The sequence below is a fragment of the Ostrea edulis genome, chromosome 4, assembly GCF_947568905.1.
Source record: "Ostrea edulis chromosome 4, xbOstEdul1.1, whole genome shotgun sequence".
Lineage (NCBI taxonomy): Eukaryota > Metazoa > Mollusca > Bivalvia > Ostreida > Ostreidae > Ostrea > Ostrea edulis.
Window position 1 is genome coordinate 56,476,740 of NC_079167.1, and position 15,019 is coordinate 56,491,758.

At 36.5% G+C, this 15,019-nt stretch overlaps 2 protein-coding genes and 1 long non-coding RNA gene across 3 annotated transcripts in view; 2 read left to right on the plus strand and 1 right to left on the minus strand.

The window, feature by feature from the left end:
- The window catches only part of LOC125670265 (cell cycle checkpoint protein RAD17-like), a 28,737-nt gene extending 17,691 nt beyond the window's left edge, over positions 1 to 11,046 (minus strand). The window contains exons 1-3 of the mRNA XM_048905350.2: positions 10,921 to 11,046; positions 5,039 to 5,172; positions 421 to 636 (exon numbers count right to left, since the gene is read on the minus strand). Coding sequence (XP_048761307.2) covers positions 421 to 636; positions 5,039 to 5,152 — 330 coding nt within the window. The 5' untranslated portion in view covers positions 5,153 to 5,172; positions 10,921 to 11,046. The remainder of the gene's footprint in view (positions 1 to 420; positions 637 to 5,038; positions 5,173 to 10,920) is intronic.
- LOC125670268 (uncharacterized) lies at positions 362 to 6,230 on the plus strand. The gene is made up of 4 exons (XR_008802497.1): positions 362 to 675; positions 3,943 to 3,998; positions 4,186 to 4,246; positions 5,518 to 6,230. It is a non-coding gene; the product is annotated as an uncharacterized LOC125670268 (long non-coding RNA).
- Positions 7,621 to 13,021, plus strand: LOC125670266 (transmembrane protein 69-like). The gene is made up of 2 exons (XM_048905351.2): positions 7,621 to 11,329; positions 12,023 to 13,021. Exon 2 carries the CDS (start codon positions 12,028 to 12,030, stop codon positions 12,820 to 12,822), a length of 795 nt encoding a protein of 264 aa, XP_048761308.1. The 5' UTR covers positions 7,621 to 11,329; positions 12,023 to 12,027; the 3' UTR covers positions 12,823 to 13,021.
- The last annotated feature ends 1,998 nt before the right edge of the window (positions 13,022 to 15,019 follow it).

Here is a 15,019-nt window from a genome sequence, read left to right on the forward strand (position 1 = left end):
ATAGGGCAAGTCATCAAATACATGTACTACACAATTTTAAGATTTTCAATGAAAAAATTATTGTTTGACATTTATCAAGTATATATTTTTATTCTATGACCTGTTTGCATCGAAAGTGTATCTGTGTACACAAACAAAAAACCCCGACACATTCCATTTCAATCCAATTTTGCACAAAATATACTATTCATGACTATAAATTTACCATATGCCAGTGTTCAGAAAAGTCGATGACAAAGAGAGTTACTGCATGTCTAAACTTGTGAGTAATAGGATTAATCATCGAACAGTGCAAATGAGATTATTGTTTTGTTACTATTAAATTTAGGGAGTCCTGATGAAAATTTGCAATCCTTGTATGCTTTTTTTTTTTTTTTTGCTTTGTTTTCTTTTTTCTTTGTAGAAACTTGAATGAATTACCAAACATTTTGGACTGTGTTTGTCTGACCACAATTCTTCCTCATAAGTTGGCCGTTTGATGACACCTGACCTTGAAGTGCACTGAGAAAGTGGTTTTGTGGCCAGTTTAGACTGTTTCATCTTTGCAGGCTGAGTTGAGGATGCAAAACTTCCGCAGTCTTCAAAGTCTCCGAAGTCTCCAAAGGATGACATCACCCATTGGGAAGAGCTAGCATTCTGTAAAAATGTTCCATGTTTCTTTATCATTTCACAAGGGTAAATTTCTAAAGTTAATTATGGAATAAAATTTCTAAGGATAGAAAGTAGTTGTAACAATCAATGGGACTAAGAAATATGAACAAGTAATATACACCATACTTAATACACAAATTCTGAGATTTCATGGTCCTCCATAATGGAGGTACATTTAGTATTCCCATTGATGCTTTACCGTTTGTGTGCATGTTAGTGTATGTGTATGTGTGTGTATATATACACACACATAGTCTTACATTACCCGACATCACAGGGTTCAACACTAAATTTAACAAGAACAAGACTAGTCAGACCAGTAGCTTAAAATTGTACTACACCTGACCCTAACATCACTAGACCTGACCCTAACATCACTAGACATGACCCTAACATTACTAGACCCGGCCCTAACATCACTAGACCTGACCCTAACATTACTAGACCTGACCCTAACATTACTAGACCTGACCCTAACATCACTAGACCTGACCCTAACATCACTAGACCTGACCCTAACATCACTATATCTGACCCTAACATTACTAGACCTGACCCTAACATTACTAGACCTGACCCTAACATTACTAGACCTGACCCTAACATCACTAGACCTGACCCTAACATCACTATATCTGACCCTAACATTACTAGACCTGACCCTAACATTACTAGACCTGACCCTAACATTACTAGACCTGACCCTAACATCACTAGACCTGACCCTAACATCACTATATCTGACTCTAACATTACTAGACCTGACCCTAACATTACTAGACCTGACCCTAACATTACTAGACCTGACCCTAACATCACTATATCTTACCCTAAAATCACTAGACCTGACCCTAACATCACTATATCTTAACATCACTAGATCTGACCCTAACATCACTATATCTGACCCTAACATCACTAGACCTGACCCTAACATCACTAGACCTGACCTCTTTTATATTACATGTGATTCTCCATCTCTCAGTATCTTTAATAACATACTATGTGTTGAATAATTATTATGAAAACTAATCTAGTCCTCAGAATGATGAGAATGCATGTATTTGAATTTTCTAGAGAAAGAAATTTGAAATGATTTTCAGTATAAAACATGTCTGTCATTAAAATGACTTGTATGCTGTACTTCTTCTGACTGTTGCATATCTATCTTACCTTTGTATAATAATAGCTTTTATTCATCCAAGATGACACAAAATAGCACAAAACAAGTCTTCATCGTGATCTTGCATAAAAATATGCTCTGCATTTCCATTTCTTTTATATACCATTATCTCCCCCTCCGCCAGGGAAACCAAACGTCTAATATCGACATTGTCAGTGTAAACAAATCAACATTGGAAAAATGGTAGAGATTTAAAAACTAATATGTCAGCATATCATTTATCAATTTCATTTTATATGATTGGAAAGGAAGTGGAAAATAAATCAAAGCTTATTCTCAGTTTTGCTTATGAAAAAAAAAAAAATTATAATACTGCACAGCTGTTGTCGTACATCACTGGTAACCCACATTTGGTGCCGCTATCTCTTACCAATCAGGTTACAAAGTTCAATACACAGACGAGCGAAGTTTTTGGCGTTGTGTCCCACAGGAGGTAAGGGATAGCGATACCGACTGTGGGTTACCCAATGACTTTCAATATGCCACCAGAGGGCGTAGTACATTAGAGAACACCATAGGAAAGATTCTGTGGTAGAACATCTCGATATAATGAAAATGAATTTAAGCAAACATGATAAGTACTCTAGATTACAAAGTTACTGTAAACATTAATGTTATTTTAGAAATTTTAAAGATATATACTTTGGTTTTATAATTAAACGTAATATTTTGACATAACCAGTTGGGCTACCATGATACAAAATAAACTAGACCGGACCAACCTTTTACTGGTCTGAGTCGGTCAGACGGGCCATTACTTAATGAAAAATCAACGGACCGAGACAAAATTCAAACTTGATCTGTAATTTGTTATGGCAAAGCAATGTACCAAATATCAAATGAATATCTGCAAGCACAACCAAAACAAGATGTGTTTGTGAAACACAAATGCCCCCGATAATGGCCAATTCCGAAGATGGTCAAGGTCAAAAGGATAAATATCTTGGTACCAGTAGAAAGATCTTGTCACAAGAAATGCTCATGTACAATATGAAAGCTCTAATATTTACCATTTAGAAGTTATGACCTATGTAAAAAAAAAAATTAAAAGTACGTCAAATGTCAAGGTCAAAAGGTTTAGTACCAATGGAAAGGTCTTGTCACAAGGTATACTCATGTGAAATATCAAAGTTCTATCACTTACTGTTAAATAAAAAGTTATAAGCAAGGTTAAAATTTTCAAAAAGTAGATTAAACTCCAAGGTCAAGGTCACAGGTTCAATAATGTTGGTACCCACGGAAAGGTCATGTCACAAGGAATACCCATGTGAAATATCAAAGCTCCATCTCCTGTTCAAAAGTTATTAGCAAGGTTAAAGTTTTCAAAAAGTAGGTCAAACTCCAAGGTCAAGGTCACAGGGTAAAAAATGTTGGTACCCATGGAAAGGTCTTGTCACAAGGAACACTCATGTGAAATATCAAAGCTCTATCACTTACTGTTCAAAAGTTATTAGCAAGGTTAAAGTTTCAGACAGAATGACAGACAGGATAAAAACAATATGCCCCCGATCTTTGATCTCGGGGGCATAAAAAGTCTGGAAAACTGATAATTCATGCTTTTTTTCTAAGTGCAAGGGCCATAACTAAGTAAAAAATTAACGGACCAGGACCATATTCAAACTTGATCTGTAACTTGTTATGGCAAAGTAATGTACCAAAAATGAAATGAATATCTGCAAGCACAAGCAAAAAGTCTGGAAAACTGATATTCATGCTATTTTTCTAAGTCCAAGGGCCATAACTAAGTGAAAAATCAACGTACCGGGACCATATTCAAACTTGATCTGTAACTTGTAATGGCAAAGCAACATATCAAATATAAAATAAATAACTGCAAGAACAGAGAGAAAAAGTGCGGAAAACTGGACTGATGGACAGACTGAGAGACGGACGGAGCGCAAACTTAAAGTCCCCTTCGACTTCGTCGGTAGGGGACTAAAAATTCAACATATAGATATAAATGAGTGACCCAAGGGCTTTAACAGTTACCTGAATGTCACATGAAAAGAATTTTATGAGTGCATCTTTTGAACTTATAATCAACATTAAATCTGTGCTTAGAATGAATTTGTGGCTAACAGAAATGGTTTTTTCTTTTCTTTAACCAGTGACTTGGTCTTCACCAAATGGGGAAAGGACACATTGTTTCGTAATTATAAATGAAGTAAGAGTCGCTTTGAAAGTTGTGCCCAAAACAGTTATTGATGCCATTTTTAATGCTAGAGACCTTAGTCTTATTTCATAAACAATACATATTCATTAGCAACCTTTACATTAAGCATGAATTTCAGTAATGCTGTATTTAATTACAAAATGATGGCTTTAATAATAGTTCCAAATTCTCTCTTCAGAGAGTAAAGATGAGGGATTTTAACCTTGATTAAGGACACACAGTCATAAACAACTTCTGTGGTAAGTATCAGCTTCTATTGTCTCTCCATTATATTTGTAGTCAGGAAAAAGTTTTTACTAGTGACCTTGGTTTTGGCTAAATGACCTTAGTCCAGGATCAATACATAAGCTTGGCCATAAACAGCCTCTGTGCTAAGTATACCTTCCTAATGTCCTCCTTCACAAAGTTGTAACACAGAAAAAAATTTGGAAGGACATGCAGAGATAGAGTGAAAGGCACACAGACCGAATAAATATACCCCCCCCCCCCCATTCACTATTCACTAATGCTGAGGACAAAAATATCAAAACAACGACAATCAAGGGAACTCAATTGGAATATGCCAAAACTAGAAAACTGACATGTCAGGAAGAGCCCCACAATGAATACCGTAATACAAAAAATCTTAAGTCCCATAACAACAAAACCGATAAATCTGAAAATCAGAATGGGGTCTTCGTCTTCCAAATCAAAGCATTACATCTAAATTTAATAAAAATCTTTTCAAGTAATCCCAACTTATTGCATGCCATAGAACATGCTATTATCTTATTGATATTAAAAAATTCAAAGTTCCCCAACTCCATAACCACAAAGCTGATAAATCTGAAAATCGAAATGGGTCTTTCACTGCCTAAGTATTGTGTATAAAATTTAAGAAAATCTTTCCAAGGAAACTTAAATTTTCATATGCCAAAGAAAGTGCTGACAGAACAAAAGAACAGACATACAGAAAGATTACTGTATGGCACCCATCAATGGCAGGACAATAATAACACCTGATTTCAATATAACAGGCCTACCATACTTACTTTGGACACTGGCTTTGAGGGGATTATTTCCCTTTTCCTCTTTTTTACTTGGAGGGGCGGGGAGTTTGTTAGATCCACCACTGAATCTCTGCTGCTTCCATCATCTGACCACATGACTTTACTGACAGTCTAAACTATAATTAAAAAGATTATCTGCCTTGTTAAACAAGAAAGAGTAAACATATTATAGAAGCCCATTACATCATATTCACACATGGGCTACCTATTACTGCCTATACAAGTGATTTCTTAGAGATTGCATGGAGGACTTGTATATAAGCAGATCATAATCTAAAGCATGGCAGGTAGTTTGACTCTTGCATGACATAGAGCTCTGCACTATACTGGGAATTGAAATATACACCGTTACTCTAGCAACTCTTAGTGTCTCAATCACTTCATAAGCACCTTTGAGCATTCCTAGTGTATGAAAAGGGTGCTATATAAATATGGTATTATTATTATACCTTCTTTTGAAGATGACACCATACCAGTTGAAATTCTAACAGGTAATCATTTTGATTTTTCAACATTTTCACCATTTTGAAACATGTCAAATTCATATTAGTCTAAGAGTTGTGCATCTTTAAAGTATATCTTATAACCTGACATTTTGTTTTTCAAAATCCCATTGACAAATATAAACTGTGGTAGTTTGGGTTTTACTTCTGGATTTTGATCCCAATGTAAATAATTCACCCGTTGTATTTGACTGCTCACTTTATCTTTCAGCCAATAACTTTAATGACAGTTTCTATTGTTTAATTTGCTATATAAAGCCATGCAGTGAACAGTTCGTGGAAGTGAGACAGCTGGCCTTGCTAGCTACACTTCTTCCTATCTTCCTATACTGGATTTAGTGGAATCATGTCTTGTTCATCCGTTTTGTCCTTATACTTTGCCCTTGTAACTTTACTAAATTATTGTATTACCTTTGGGTTGGGAGAATTTCTTGATAGTTTATAGGCTAATTTCTAGGCTTTAGGAGTTTGCATTTGTTATATTCATACTGGTTATAAATTCGTAAAGTGTTAATGATCTTATTTTCATTTCTATTGAATTCATTTTCAAGTCTCTAATCATAGTGTAGTTGGGTCGTTTCGAAGTCGCCACTATCAAATAAAATAAAACAAACACAACGCAAAGTACAGACTATATGAAAACCAGATCTGCTACAACACCCCCCCCCCCAAAAGGAATCCCCATTGCACAATTTTTTTTTCAACAGTAGCATTATTGTTATTCATTCATTTATTTATTGGTTTCAAAATGAAAAATCCATTTTCATATGTTATATATTCTTCTTCAGTAAGTTGATGTCTGTTCACAATCTCCATGAAAGTAAATTTGCTGTTTACCCCAAAATAAAAATATTCTCTATCTGTCATGTCGTGTCGTGATGAACTGGTAATTTGTCTGAAAATTTTTACGGATTTGAACTACAGAACTCTCCACCCTTGTTAAACTTCATAGCTTCACTGAATATATATACAGCTTCACTGTCTATATACAGCTTCACTGTCTATATATAGCTTCACTGTCTATATACAGCTTCACTATCTATACATAGCTTCACTGTCTATATATAGCTTCACTGTCTATATACAGCTTCACTGTCTATATACAGCTTCACTGTCTATATACAGCTTCACTGTCTATATACAGCTTCACTATCTATACATAGCTTCACTGTCTATATATAGCTTCACTGTCTATACATAGCTTCACTGTCTATATATAGCTTCACTGTCTATGTATAGTTTCACTGTCTATATATAGCTTCACTGTCTATGTATAGTTTCACTGTCTATATATAGCTTCACTGTCTATGTAGTGTTAAATCTAAAGCAAACTAGCATGGCGCCGCACCATGCCCTTTTTTCTCTATTAAATTTTTAAAAATATTTGTTGACATAAACAATTGTTCTTTATTTCACAAGGTTGATTGAAAAGTTTAAAATCAAGGCAGCAGGTATTTCTTAACTTTTAAAGAGGCTAAATGATTATTCTATTACTATCATTCATAGTATGATACAATGAAAGTGCCCCGAAATTGTCTTGCCGTGTCGGAAAGTGCCCTTTTGAACATATGAAATGTGTGCCCTCTCTAGATTCTAGATTTAACACTACTATGTTATTGAATGTATAGCTTCACTGTCTATATATAGCTTCACTGTCTATATAAAAGGCCTCATTGGCTGAGTGGTTAGAGCATCACGCTCAAAATCACACGGCCTCTCACATTTGTTGACACGGATTCGTATCCCGTTCGCGCCGGTAAGTGAGAAAGTTTCCCAGTTTACTTTCAGAAGGTAGGTGGTCTCTTCCCAGGTACATTGTATCTGGGTTCTCTCTTCCACCAATAAAAACTGGGCGCCACCATATAACTGAAAAATTGTTGGGTGTGGCGGAAAACATCAATCAATCACTGTCTATATATAGCTTCACTGTCTATATATAGCTTTACTGTCTATGTATAGCTTCACTGTCATATCAAGAGCGAATGTTTTCTTTCAACTCGACCAAGTGCCATGTTGACTTACAATAACAGACTGACGTGCGAGTTCCAAATGACCATGCGTGAACAAACGCTTTGAGGGAACAAACGGTTTTCGATGAGAACAGAATGCTTTGATCTGCGAATGGAACACTGAATGGTTTGAACAGAACGGTTTGATATGGATACGGAACGGTTCACATCGTGAGCAGAACAGTACGGTTCAAATGGTGTAGTAGTACACTTCAAGGTTTGTAGTAATGATGTCACTTTGAACTTAAACACAAGATATACATACATTGTCTGGATAACTTCGAAATTTCTTTTATCATGTTATGGATATATATACTCATATCAATACTTTCTGCTTCGCTCTCAAACACGGTCACGCCATAAGACACATACCGTTTGTATGGTACATAGAATCACCGAAATTACCGCTAATCACCGAAATTACCAAAGAAAGGACCAAAATTACCAATAGAGGGGCCGAAATTACCTCAGTGTATGTTCAACTAGATGCCATCTAGTCACACATAGAATTTCATGAAGATGGGTAACGATTTGAAGGAGTTGTGGCTATTAAACCTATTAATGTAAGCGTAAATTTTATAAGAGTTATCTCCCTTTACATACCTCTCGTACACAGATGCGATACAATTTATTTCATGCGCGGTTGTTTGAATGCAATGCACTGATAATGTGTTGAGATCTATTTAAATACATGTATTGTTGTAATAGTTTCATTTGTTTTCATTTCATTCTTGATGACCTCCTACTATATATCGAAATTGAAATATAATTATTTTAGGAGAGGGTGTCTGTACTCCAATTACGTGGATTTTTTATTCTAAAATTTTGATGATTGGTAATACATATCACATAGGGAAAAAAACTTGCATTTTTTGGATTGAACATTATCTTTTTAGTATTCTTTCCTTGTTTTACTTTAGAGCCCATTGATATTTTTTATAGTACTTGCATCTTTAGAAATATGTAACTGCATGCTTAACATCAAATGGTCATGATCAGCTTGGTGGATTCTAGGATTTTGAATGGATCTCAATATATCGTTACCAAACTGGAGAAGGAGGATCGTCATGTGTGAAAAAGAATTTACATCTATTTACCATATATGAATGCCGAAATATTTTACTATCTAATCATTGGGTTACAGATTAGAATTTAAACTGCCAGTAGTAAAAGACACAGATATAATGTGAGTTAACAGTTACGGGTATCCTTAATCTAGGTTTTCTTATTTGTTACGGACATCGCTTTTTACAGTTACCCTACCCTCATCACTCTGGGTTTTTTTTTGGTACCGTGGATTTCTTCATAAAGGGATTGAAGTAAGGTAAAAACTGCTGTGTATTTTATTTCTATATATAATAACACATCAATGAAAATATAAAACACGAGAGATAAATAAACGATAATTTTCAGCTGAGTTAGTGTCAACCATCTTTGGATGTCCGTAACTGCAGTTCAGCCATTCTCCAGAAATGGTTCCCAAACTAGGCTGTCGCAGGCAGGGTTTTTATCAGCATTTTTCATCACACATGTGATATTAATTGCGTAAAATGTATTTGAAAAAGCCATGCCATTTAGTGATATACCTGGATTTTCTGGAATTGGCTTACGTTGAGACGTACACAGGAACTTTATTATTGTTTTTTCTTTTGCGGCAGTTGCGATGTCACGTTTTGATGCATGACTTCCGTTATGCACTTTTCCATAAAATACACCGATTATGATGGAAAATAATCATCGATATTGTTACCAGGGTTGCATACGCTGATGAAAACGCATTTTTAATTAGGAAATAATGGGTAAATGTAACAGCAAACGGGAAAAAAAAATCATCGGAAATACAAGTGTATTTGTATATCATTGTACCAGGAAGAAGGAAAATGCAACGGACTAGACCGGGATTCGAACCCGGGCCCTCTGAATCTCTAGTCAGGTGCTCTACCAACTGAGCTATCTGGCCATCGGCGATCGAACCCGGCTGACCGCTACATTCCTCCCTCCTTAAATGTCTTCACACCTGAAGACATCAACCCAGGATCTTTATCCCCTGGCAGACATTTTCACCTGTCAGTTCCAGGGGCTGGTCTACGGCACCAAATGTAACAGGAAGGGGGAAAATGCAACGGACCAGACCAGGATTCGAACCCGGGCCCCCTGAATCTCTAGTCAGGTGCTCTACCAACTGAGCTATCTGGCCATCAGCGATCGAACCCGTCTGACCGCTACATCATTAAGGAATACTAAGTGATGAAGGTTTAATGTTTTATTAAATATTGCGAGACATCTGGTCGAGTGGTCGTTTTAAATTTTCAAGAGTATTCTCGAATGATTTGCGATACGATTTTGAGCACAATGAATTTCTAATCTAAATCTAAACCTTACGGATATGTGTACGAGAGTTGGGTAAAGGGAAGTAACTCAGATTCACACTTCACAATAATCGGTTTTATGGAAACAATTCCTTCAAATCATCACCAATCTTCATGAAATTTGATGCATGACTAGATGGTATATAGATGAACATATACTGAGGTAATTTCGGTCCCTTTAATGGTAATTTTGGTCTTTTTTTTTTTTGGTGGTAATTTCAGTGATTAGCGGTAATTTCGGTGATTCTATGCACCCTCGTTTGGATGTTAATCAGGTTGGGAACACTTCCCCATTCGCGAGATATTCTCGCTAAAACGCGATTATCCCTCTCTAGCGAGAATAAATATATCGCGTACAACAGAGAAGAACACCCGCGGAGTACATCTTTTCGTGATTCACGTGAAAAGAAGAAAAAGTGCTAAAATGTTTGATACTTCTGCAAATATATGAATCAAAATAAAAACACTCGTGATGTGTATTGGATTTCAGACTGCTTCCCTCTTACGCAGCAACTTTGATATGCAATTTCATTACTATGTTGTCAATTTCATAGAAACAATTCGCATCATGTTGAGTGCGTGTCGCACTTATTCAGCGTTGCACGGGATTTGCCATTATTTTCAATAAAGACGCCAAAACTCCTGTTTATGGTAATGTTTATTTCTCGCTAAAGAGGGATAATCGCGTTTTAGCGAGAATATCTCGCTATAGGGGAAGTGTTCCCAACCTGTTAATAGGTGTTTTATAGCACAAGAGGAGTTTTATAAATAATTAGTATTTTTAAGTGGGTGGATAATTTTCTTTCTAATTTACGGTCATACTGTGTATATGCATTATTCAAAAGCCATGACCCAAGTAACGTATCAGAGACTGAGCTGCAGTGCACACACTGAAACTGCCGATGTGAAACGGTCATGGAAATGTTAGTACATAGAAATATCCTGGTCACAGCATAAACTTTTAAAGTATGAATATTAGTTACCATTCACTATTAGGCTTCCTCAACGCAATATTCACTGCAAAACTATACAACACTCGTAACCTGAAGAACTAACCAGGCTAAGTTGCATGCATTTTTCATATTAGCCGCCATATTGGGAAAATTTTGCCGCATATAGCAACAAGAAATTGTAAACATTTATTAAGTAAACTTCGACTAGAATATTACAAACAAAAGCAGTTTGAAGCTTTGATAAGTATTATTGCATACTGGTTGTCTGAAATTAGATTATTCGATATCAGTCGTTATTTTCACTTCACCTTATAACATAAGCGGACTTTGTCATTGACGAAAGTGAAAGTAGACATACTTGTTGCTGAAAGCAAAGACGTAAAGGGAGACTGCGAGTGTCGAAGGATTTTTTTATGACTGACATCAGTAAGCTATTATTGTAAGTAGCATTTTTATTATCCTTGTTTATTCAATACACAGATTTATGTGTTATTGATAATCCCGTTGATTGCTCCATGCAGCATGCGCATCATATATTATTGATGATTGAGCATGGTTTACAGGAGTCGGCAGTTTTATCAATAAAGGTCTTCAATAAACAACAACCACTGAGCTTCACAAGTGTAGACCTTTATTGATAAAATTCTTGTGAATGGTTCATACACAGCTGGGGCTTGCTTCCTGGTACAGGACTTTGACACAATCTGAGCAAACTGGTATGATATAATATAGTCAAAATCCTGTGCTTCCGAACCTGTGAAATTCAGTAAAAATAACAACAAAATACCAACCAAACATAGGCCAACAGTTTATTTATATCTTCACATATATAGATTTAGACTAACTGATCCATGTTCTTGCTCATTTCTGACAATTTTACAAGTATGGAGTAGGTCCCTGTCAGTGTGGCTAAATATGAGGAAACTCATAACGACCAGCATATCAAAACTGGAAACTTGCTGCTTGCACTTGGATGTTGTACTCTCATGGAGTGCAACATTGATGCAATTAAATGACAATTGAAAAAAAGAAAGAAAAAAAAAACACGAAAAAATTACCAAATTGAAAACTGCACTAAAAACTATGCAGGTGAACTAAATATAACTTATCAAAGTGAATTCCATTGTTGTAGGTAGTATGGCTACTCTTCGCAGATATCCAGTGATGATTAGACAATGCTGCTTCCTCAACATAAGTAACAGATGGATTTCCTTGGGAATGGTTTCAAATAGCAGTAGCATGCAAAAGAAATTAACTGATCACCAGCAGACAATTCAATATGAAATTACATCACAGAACAGAAGAGGTTTCCGATCACTTATCGACAATGTATCAAATAGAATCAGTAACGTAACCAGTAGTGTCTGGAGAGGTAATACTGGACTGGTGCTAGACGGAATAACAGGCTTGAGACACTGTCCATACCCAGCACTGGTATTGGGTACTGCAGGACTTCTTCCTTTTGTAGGAGCCCCAGGCCTAATGATGCTGATAGGCCAATCATCCATAGCATTCTTAGCGAATGCCCAGATGGTGTATGGAGCCTGTATTTTGTCTTTCCTTGGTGGAGTAAGATGGGGATTCGGTGTTTGTGAGGGGAAGACAACTCCGGCAGAATGGGACAACATGAGGAACATGACAATCAGCATTGTCCCGTCTTTGGTGGCTTTTAGTGCTGTCTTGTGTCCTGAGCCAGCCTCACAAATCTTAATCATGTTGGGGCTCACTGGCGTTGGATGTCATGATGCAGTGACTGGATCTTATCCAGCTTGGTTTAGGGGATTAAGGATGCTTCTGACCTTTGTGGCAGTTAGCAGTTTTATTCTAACATTTTCCTGTAAATCACGACTTCAATCAACAGATTCTCCCAAAGACAATGAAACTTCAGAAGAAACAGAATCAGCAACACAGGTGTCAGAAAAAGAAGCATAGTTTTTGTAATTTTAAAAAATTTAACTTTGAATACAGTTAATGAAAATAAATTCATAATGCATGTACATGTGTACTGTATGTGTACAAATATTTACAATATATCAAATGTACCTTTATAGTACACATATTTGAATTGGATTTGTATATAGTAAGTTGTTGTGTTTGAATAAACAGTTATAAAACTTTCTTTCAAAACACTGTCTTCAGTCATCCTTGTAATGGATGCTTTTTTATACGCCCATCATTAGACGGGACGTATTATGTTATGATGCTGTCTGTGCGTCTGTCTGTCTGGCTGGCTGTACGTCAGTCCGCCTGGGGTAATGTTTTCCGGACTTTTTTCCGTAATGGATGCATATACAGCTTTGATGAAATTTGGTCACAGTATCTCCCTCAAGAATTGTAAGAGTGAGTGTGCATTTCAGCTGGATTGGTCCATCCTTGCCCTACTTTAGGGCTATAAGTAGGTCAAACAGTTTTCCGGACTTTTTTTCATTACAGATACAGATATTGCCCTGAAATATACACATAAGCTTCCTTTCAGAGGAATACAAGTTCAGATTGCATTTCAGCTGGATTGGTTTGTCCATCCGTGACCTACATTAGGACTAAAAGTAGGTCAAACAGTTTTCCAAGTTTTTTTTTAGCTCAATTTCAACCAAAGTTGGCACAAAGCATCCTTAGGTAAAGGGAATTCTAAATTGTTAAAATAAAGGGCCAGGCCACCTTCCAAGAGGAGATAATCAAGAAAAGTTAAAAATAGAGTAGAGTCATTAAAAAATCTTCTTCTCAAGAACCACTGGGCCAAGAAAGATGAAATTTATAGATAAGCTTTATTAGGTAGTGCAGATTTTGAATTGTTAAAATCATGGCCCCCGGGGGTTGGATGGGGCCACAATAGGGGATCAAAGTTTTACATACAAATATATAGGGACAATCTTTAAAAATCTTCTTCCCAAGAACCACTGAGCCAGAAAAGCTGATATTTACATGAAAGCTTCCTAACACAGTGCAGAGTTAAGTTTGTTCAAATCTTGGCCCCATGGGGTAGGATGGGGTCACAATAGGGGATCAAAGTTTTACATACAAATATATAGGGAAAATCTTTAAAAATCTTCTTCTCAAGAACCACTGAGCCAGAAAAGCTGATATTTACATGACAGCTTTCTGACATAGTGCAGATTCAAGTTTGTTCAAATCATGGCCCCTGGGGGTAGGATGTGGCCACAAGGGGGATCAAAGTTTTACATACAAATATATAGGAAAAATCTTCTCAAGAACCATTGGGCCAAAGAAGTTGACATTTACATGAAAGCTTTCTGACATAGTGTAGATTCAAGCTTGCAAAAACCATGGCCTCCAGGGGTAGGTTGGGGCCATAACAGGGACTACGGTTTTGCATGCAAATATATATGGAAAATCTTCTGATATGGACCAAGGTGACTCAGGTGAGCGATGTGGCCCATGGGCCACTTGTTTCATTATGGATACAGATATTGCCTCTTGGAGGAATACAAGTTCAGTTTGCATTTTAGCTAGATTGGTCCATCCTTGACCTACTTTTGAGCTTAAAATACATCAGTTTTCCGGGCTTATTTAAATAATGGATACAGATATTGCCCTGATAGTTAGTCAAAGGCTACCTCTCAGAGGAATACAAGTTTAGTTTGCTTTTCAGCTGGACTGGTTCATCCTTGATCTACTATTGGACTAAAAATAGGTCAGACAGTTTTCTGGGCTTATTTTCATTACGGATACAGATATTACCCTGATATTTAGTCAAAGGTTTCCTCTCGGAGGAAGACAAGTGCAGTTAACATTTCAGCTGGATTGGCGCACTACGACCTATGTACAGTACTTTAGGGGTAGAAGTAGGTCAAACAGTTTTCCAGATTTTTTTTGGCAGGTGGTCACAGGTATTGCTCTGAAATTTAGTCACAACCTCCCTTTCAGAGAAATACATAATCAGTTCACATTTCAACTTAATTGGTGGACCATGACCTACTTTTGGGCTAAAAGTAGATCAAATGGTTTCCTGGACTTCTTATCATCATAGATAGATATTGCACCGACATTTTGTCACAACCTCACTCTCAGAGAAATACATAATCAGTTCTCATATCAGATGGATTGGTGCATCATGACCCACTTTAATTTCAGTTAAACTCTGCATTTAAAAATGTCTAAAGCAGAAGAA

Coding starts and splice junctions, on each gene's coding strand:
- LOC125670266 (XM_048905351.2), top strand. CDS start 12,028: ATGGCTACTCTTCGCAGATATCCAGTGATGATTAGACAATGCTGCTTC.